Genomic DNA, 7,978 nt, shown 5'->3' with positions numbered 1-7,978 from the left:
ATGTACTTTCCCTTACAAGATCAGTATGTTTTCTAGCAGAGAGGTGATGAGAATAGAGAAGTCTATCCCCATCCCCATCCCATGGGAGATACTGCCTCAATTGCCAAATTCTCAAAACTGACATTAAAAGGAATGTATAGCACCCAGTAAAGAGAATTAACATTATTTTACATCTTGGGAGTGAAAGGGTTAAGTTGAAATTTCAAGTGTACCACAGAAGCCAAAAGGGCTCCTTTGTAAAGGGACGTGTTCTTCAAAAGGGTTCCTTTGATATGATAAAATTCAACTTGGAAGCGAGGCCTATGCGCCTAGAAGACATAAACAAAATGAATGAATGAATGAACATTCTGGTTCAATTTCTTTTGTTTGTGTTCTCTAGGCATCACTACAAAGTTGAATTTGAATATGACTGATAAAGAACCTGGTGTTGTTTTTGTCACAGAAAAAGTGTAGTTCCCATCACCTTTCAGGTGGAACATTAAGCAGAGACTTTTGTTCTATCATATGTTCTTACTGAAGTTACATGAAAAAAAAAAATGAAATAAGTTTGTACTATCTCTGTAGCAAGATGTTTCTATTTTTCAAAAAACATGATAACTTAAAAATTATAATTATAGTATTTAAATCCTTCATGATGATTATGTTGTCAGCTTGGTATATGAACATGATTTCTCTAATACAAGCAATAAATTGTTTGGTTACTGGTAACATGACATCACTGTTAATGGATATCTTAACTCAACTTCCCTGTGAAATGACATGCTATCCTGGCACGATGGGAGAGGATTGCACAATTTTCAAACCTATGTAACATATAGATCCTTCGCAGGTTGTATCCATATCTGTAAAATGCATATATTAAATAATTGCAAATATAAAAAGAGGAAGAGTAGCTCAGAAGCAAAGTGGCCAAAATCACAATGAAAATTTCAAGTTGCCCATAATTCACTCTGTTTGCCCCCAAATTTGCATAAACTTTTTTTGCCAAATGCTCTTGGGAGGTCTGCATATTCCCAAGAGCATTTCACAAAATTGGTTTAGGCAAAATTTGGGGGCAATCAGAGTGAATTATGGGCAATTGGAAAATAGACAATAGATCTGCATTCAGAACTACAGGATCCCTTCATAAATAATCAATAATTATTTTTATCCATTCAAGCTGATGAATTTTTGCTACACTAAAGTAGAATAATGAACTTTAAAAGCACAAAAATATAATCATGGAAATTTCCCAATTATTACTTCTGGAATAGCTTCCCATGTTTCTGAACACCTGAAGATTTAAACAACAAATTTAAATTTAGAAATATTTCCTACTCACAACACAACAAATATTGTGGAAAAAAGATCCAGTCATTAATTATTGAAAGTCAGAGGTCGAAGAAAGTTTGGGAATTATTGTTTGCCACACTTGATGCAGTTCCACCTTGCACCTGATGCATACCTCCACTTTCCATATATCCATAAGCATGCTGGAGTGGGACAGACATGTAACCATACGGCTGGTAGCTTCCTTGAGTAGAACACTGAACAGATTGGGCTGGTGGCTGTGATGACATGATCATTTGCATGAGTTGAAGCTCGTGTCTTCTAGCCTTCTCGTTCTCTTCGCGATAAAACTCAAGGAGATCTTTGGTTGGGTCTCTTTCTAACAACTTCTCCATGCATTCAACAGCACTTGAGGCAACTTCTTTCCTTTTTTTCCCTCGGTTTTTGACTGGTACAAAAAGCTTCCTACCATCTGACGATCTGTTACCTGTACTCTCATCGCTGTCCTGTACACTTGCTGGACTTGCCCTTGATTCTTCATTTACATTTTCACTACTCCCATCAGTTGGTTCAACTGCTCTTTCAGGCTGACAGGAATCTCGACTTTTCACGAGAGCAAACAGCATGGGGAACCATGGCCCATAATTCTTTTCTTCTTGGAAGCGATTAACACCTGTCACGGTTTTCACAGTGAGAGCCACTTTTTTGCATTCGCTTATCAGCTTTTTTAACTTGTTTCTCACTTGCTCCACAGTGAACCGAACCTCATGACCACGTGCTTCGAACCATTCCTGCATATCTTTGAGCAACTTGCTATACACCTCATTGTTTCTTGAGTTTTTTGAATTCGTGAAGATAATTCTTTGTTTGTAATAATCGCTATTACAAACAATATCCACCATATCTGTAATGTCGTCTTCCTTCCAACTCGATTTTCTTCCAACTTTCTTCTTCTTTGCCCGATTGCTCCCAGAATTCGTAGACTTGCAGATTTCAGATTCAGCGTCGCTAGCTGCTTCTTGGCCATTTTCCCTTCCACATCCATAGCCAGCTAATGGAATGTTTTCATCAAAGGGTTCGTCTTCGTTCCATGATTCATCACCAGCTTGCTCTTCGGCGGGTGAAATTTCGTTCACATGAACAAGTCTTCTTCGCCAAGCCGCCATGTTGTTACTTTAACACTCAATGCGCATAATCCGTAAAGGAGAATTCTCCTCGTGGTCTCCTCGTAACTCCTCGCGCGAACAAAACTCTGCCAAAATACATTAATATAATTTATGAATTTTGTTTGGCACGGCAGAGGCACGACGTTTGAATCGCTGCCGTGCCAGAGTCGTGTAGCACGACAGAGGATGTCGAACTTAATTGCTTTGCCGAACTTAATTCAAAAGTTTGATTCAGACGCCGTGCTTCTGCCGTGCTTTTGTCGAACTTAATTCCTGAATTTAGTTTGGCACGGCAGAAGCACGACGTCTGAACTGGGCCTAAGCCAAGCTGGCGTGTTTCAATGAAGTACATCAAAAGGTAAATGATCTCATTTTCAGAGATAAAGTGGAATAAATAAAGTACGATCTGTCACATCACGAGCTATAGTACGTCTGTGATTTCTAATTTTAGAGTGATTCCTATTCGCTGGCTTTTGACAGTCGACTCTGAAATGGCTTCTTTCCTTTTCTGTTCGCTTGCTCAGTGAGGATTTGCTTGTTTTCTTTTCAAACTCTTGCCATTCAAGAAAAAATAATTGCCTAACTGGTGAATTCAACAGTAGATATCACACTCATCCCTTCGTGATTCATGTGATCAGTCGGTTTTTCAGGTGAAATTAACCGTGGAATTCACTAGTTAGGCAGCAAAGAAAATGACATAATTAAGCAATTTCCGGGAAAACCAAAAGGCGGACAGTTCCAAAGCCTTTTATTTTCACTAATCCTACAGCCAGTAAGAATAAACAAGCCGGGAGCTCTGCTTTTAGGCTTGGCTAAATCTATATATTATGCAGCATGGGAGTTTTCGGCTTAACAAGGTGAGCGATAGTGCTCTATGTGTGCGTGACATATTTGTTTTGCTAATGAAAGTCAGTGTGACATAATGATGTTTCATTCCTCTATTTATATCTCATTTATATTCATTAGACTTCGGGCATGCGATATTAGTGTGCGTTCATTTATTTAAGGTTGTCAGTTTGACGAACTTTGGTTGGAGTCGCCCTACCCTCCCACCTTTCCTGCTTTCTCTTTTGGCACCGCCGTGTCTTCTCCAGCGAGCTTACGGAGTTTAAGATCTGCGACGCGACGTTAACGAAAACGTCATTTGAAATTGCAACTTCAGGTTAATTAATCTTTTCCGTCATTATGTCGGCTTGTCTAACGTCTAAAAAACCAGTGTAACTTTCCAGGAACTGAATTAGGAGGTGCGGTGTTGAAGCTACGACAGACAATTCAAATTCGATGCCTTGTGTTCAGGTTCTCTGAAAAACTTGAGAATTGGTAATTTCACGTTGTAGATTTGCAGAAAACGTAAAAGAAATGTACAAAAATGAAAAATGCACGTGCAGAGCGTTTAAAGCTATTGTTTTTGCTCATTAAATATGCATAATGTGTGACGTTTTCGTTGCCGTCGCGTTGTAGATCGTAAACTCCCTCTTGCTCGTCTGGGCCCGGTTGTTCAAAAGCCGATTATTTTAATCCAGGGTTAGCGTGAACTTTGTTTCATGTTTTCCATTTTTTGGTGAAAGTTTCTTTTGCCTTTTTTTGTTTTTCAATATTCCAAGGTAAAGTTTTGCCAAATATCAGCGTTGAACAGCATTTTGGAGTAGAGAAATAATCTCCTTGTTTAATTTTTAATCTTGGATTAGCGTTAATCAGGTTTTGAACAACCGGGCCCTGGAGTGACCTTCCCATAACGTAATGCTAATGAGTATACAAGAAGGATAATGAACCCTTTTCGACGCATGACTTATAGTGCAACTGTGATAAAAAAATCACCTATCTTTTTTCCTTCAGACTTCGAGAGTTTGTTTGCTTCACACTCGACTGGTGAAATTTTTTATCCAAAGGCTCTTTACTTTGACTGTAAGTTTGGATTGCACGGTGCGCCATTACTCACGTTCAGAAAATTAATGACCAATTGGACCTCAAAGGTTTTGGATCCAGGAAAAAGTGATGTCATGTAGGCGCTAGCTTCTGAAAAGAGTCTGAAAAGTGTCTGAAAGCTCAAATGCGTCGCGTACACACGCATTGAATTCTTAAACCAGATAGCCTATCCTCGATCCAGCTCTCTCAAGATTTTAAAATTAGCAATGGCAGACCATCAAATAGAAAAATTCCAGTTAAAATAAACTGGTGTCTTTTTGAAATCAAGGTTTCAAACTTGGGTCTCCTGGGCCGTTTTCTATTGGAAACAACGGTTTTAGATTGGTTGGGTTTTTTCGTGTCCTATTGGGAAAAAAACTGCTTTCTGTTGGCTTGGTTGGTTTGGGTGGTCAAACTAGGTTGGTTTACGTGGGCTCCAGCCATGTTGTTTCCTTCAACTTGTCAACGCGGAGAGGTCTGGTAATGACTATTCCCAGGAATTGCAGCGTTTCAAAAGAAAACGATTGAAAAGGTGTTCTATTGGGAAGCCTAAACCGGTTGCGATTGAAACGGTTGATCTCAGTAGAATACGACCTTAGTGTTTAGTTAAGTAAACATAGATTTCAAATACAAAGAAAAAGAAGAATTGATTCCTTGGTCATTGTAGCACTTTAATGTCTTCTTGTTTTGTAGGCGAAGATATTTTTAAGCAAGGGTGTGAAATTATTGGACACCAGAACTTCTATTCCTGCCTATCACACTGTTTGTCCACCACCAGAGAAATCGTTTGAAATGCGTACTCACTTGTTTACGACCATGGCTGCTGTAAGGAGTTACTGGAGGGATCTGAACTGCGTCTGTCTCAATACCCCACTGGGTATGTGGAATGCACTCTTTGTGTGTTAATTTCTGGTCATAGGGTCGAAGAGTCAGTTTTTTAACTCCCTTTGAGTAGAGCGATTTTCAAATGCGTGTTGTAAACCAAAACCAAAGTAATTACTTTGGCCAATCAAAAGGACGGAGACAATCCAGTAAACCAATCAAAGCTCAAAGTAATTACACGTAGCCTACACAAAGCCCAAGAAAATGTGCACGAGCACATTGGTTGAAAAAGTGGCGCGAGAACTTTGAAGCAATCACTTTCAATTGAAAATCGCTCTATTTATGATAAAAAAGTAATAAGGGGGTTCACCGCGCTCGTATCGTTCTGGTACGGCGCTGACGAATACAGCTATAAAAGCCGCTTCGACAATTGCCGTGCATTCCCAAATGCAGGACAAATGTAGCTCGATTTTATAAATGCAATCCCTGATATAACGCAGAGCCTGGTGTCATTCTATGGTTAATTCACATAGGAACCTGACAAATGTATTTGAATGCCTTTGTGAGTACTTAACACTCCAAAATGGATTTAACTTGATTGTTGGCTGTGCGACCCGTAATGGCTCCTTCCGTTCAGTTTTATGAAATTGTCAAAAAACTAGGCATAGTTTTTTGCTGATATTTTTACTGCTCTATGAAGATACTGTTCTCAGCAAAAATATGTAACAATAATGTGGGGGCCACCGCACTCGTTCAGGAGAAAATAGCCATTCCTGAAATTGACGAATTAAGTTTGCAGGGGAGCTAATGCGCGAGCCGATGACGCAAGAAATTATCAGCAGTTTTATTGGTGCAATACAGAAACAGTGACTCACCTTAAACGGTTTTCTGGAGGGTCACTTGAAGCTAAGGACAACTAGAGTAGTAATTCAGTTATTTATACTGACGTATGACAACAACATCATAATTATTACAATTAAAGAACTTAAAAGTACTTGTTACCCACAATTAGTTGATCTTTTGGAATTGAATAAGACGTAAGAGTAAGATAGAAATAACCACTGATCGAAAGTTGAACTTACAGTTGGGATGTTTCTGAAAGGCGCTGTAACAACTATAGGTAAGTGAAAGGGTCATAATTTTTAAGGTCTCAGAGTGAAAACCCCTTTTATAAAAGCAACTAACGAGCTCATAAAATAATGAACTTTTAGCAGCCATTGGAAAATCAAGTATGAAAGGGTTTCAGTATGACCTTTACCTAGAAAGCTTTGTCGGGAATGTTCTTAGTAACGGTGCGTACTATTGTTATTGCGCATAAGTTCAGCGCATCGCGATATCTGATATCTCTAATACAGATATCTCACATTGGCAGAAAATGTACCTTTTCAGGGTTGGTACGAACCGATGAAGCTTTGGAAAGTAATGTTAAAAACAGGAGACTACTTCAGTTTGGTAAGGAAGAAATAGACGAAGGCCGTGTTGAATTGCCACCTGGGGACAATCTTGGAGCCGGAGGACTGGACCGATGTTTGTTCAGTCACTTGCAAAAGAACTGGACGCGGTTGCTTACAAAATCTAACGTTGGAATTGTTCAAAGGAAAAGGTCAGTTGTAATGGGCAATTTCCGAGTTGCTATTTGTCTCTGTTTCGAACTGAGTCTTGGTTCTCAACTGTTGTAAGGGAAATGAGTTTGATTTGAATGAGAATGCGCAACTCATTGCCATTTGACTGGTTGTGCAGCAGGACTCGCTTTGAAACTGAGGCATGCAGCAACTCGGAAATGGGCTAATCCTTTAAAGTTACTTTTGTTACTAAGGGTGCCTTAAACTGGGCTCATTCTGTGCACTGGCCTATTAGCATTTTTTTAGCAAATAAGAGTTTTTAGTTTCTACCTCATTAGCGCATACCAATCATTTAAATCAATCAGCTTACAAACAGCACTGAGTATTGAAAGTGCATTTCATAATAAGTTAGGACTTGGTATTCCTTGAGGACTATATCCCCATTTCGCTGATGCTAAAATACCCCTCACAACTGTGATGATCATCTCAAGGCTTGAGACATAAATGGGAGAAACACTAATGTAATTTGTTAATAGTTAATACGGTTTCATCTTAAAATTGTTTGCAGAAAGTCACCAATACCAACTGTAGCAGTCGAGGAAGAAGCTGTGAGTTCTGGCAGTGATCAAGTCCCACAAAAAAGCCAAAAAAAGATTCGGACGTTAGGAACAGCGGAGACCAAAAAGCTGGCCAAGAAAGGAAAAGGACCAAAAAAGATGCGCAAGCGGAAAGCAGAAGGTAAGAACAGAACTAATTTTACTGACCTTTAGTATAATATTCAGGTGATTATGGACATTTTCTTGTTCTTATTTGTTGAGGATTTAATCATATGTCTCTATAATCACCCCTCATGGACAGAGTGATTGTAGCATGAAAGATAAATTTTAAAATGACTGCTCCCCTATTTTGTTACAGAGGAAGAGATGTTAAAGGGGCTAGGTCACGCAATTTTAGGCAATTTCAGCACTGATCGAATGGTCATAGAATTAACTAAAATATCAAAATAACTGTTCAAAACTGTAGAAGAACTCTAACAAAACACAGGGAAGCCAAGAAGGGACATGGATAGACAAAACTGGAGAGGATTGAAATGGATTGAATTTGGGTAAATTTGAAAAACGTCGGCCCACCTTTTTTCAAATTTATATCAGTCTATATTAAAATGTCATTTACACAGCTGGAAAATCATTCTCAGTTGTTATGTGGCCGTGAGTTTGCAAATGAAAGACTCTTGCTCTGCCAATTTGACGTTTA

General features: G+C 38.9%; 1 protein-coding gene and 1 pseudogene across 2 annotated transcripts in view; both read left to right on the top strand.

The window, feature by feature from the left end:
- LOC138004287 (uncharacterized) overlaps positions 1-98 on the top strand; it is a 1,435-nt pseudogene extending 1,337 nt beyond the window's left edge.
- The window catches only part of LOC138003672 (general transcription factor 3C polypeptide 1-like), a 103,782-nt gene that overhangs the window by 65,995 nt on the left and 29,809 nt on the right, over positions 1-7,978 (top strand). For both annotated transcript variants that reach the window (XM_068849870.1, XM_068849869.1), the window contains exons 19-21: positions 5,034-5,217; positions 6,552-6,765; positions 7,293-7,462. In XM_068849870.1, coding sequence (XP_068705971.1) covers positions 5,034-5,217; positions 6,552-6,765; positions 7,293-7,462 — 568 coding nt within the window. The remainder of the gene's footprint in view (positions 1-5,033; positions 5,218-6,551; positions 6,766-7,292; positions 7,463-7,978) is intronic.

The sequence above is a fragment of the Montipora foliosa genome, chromosome 5, assembly GCF_036669935.1.
Source record: "Montipora foliosa isolate CH-2021 chromosome 5, ASM3666993v2, whole genome shotgun sequence".
Taxonomy (NCBI): Eukaryota; Metazoa; Cnidaria; class Anthozoa; order Scleractinia; family Acroporidae; genus Montipora; species Montipora foliosa.
Note: the sequence above shows the minus strand (reverse complement) of the source record. Positions and strands in the feature narration are given on the sequence as shown.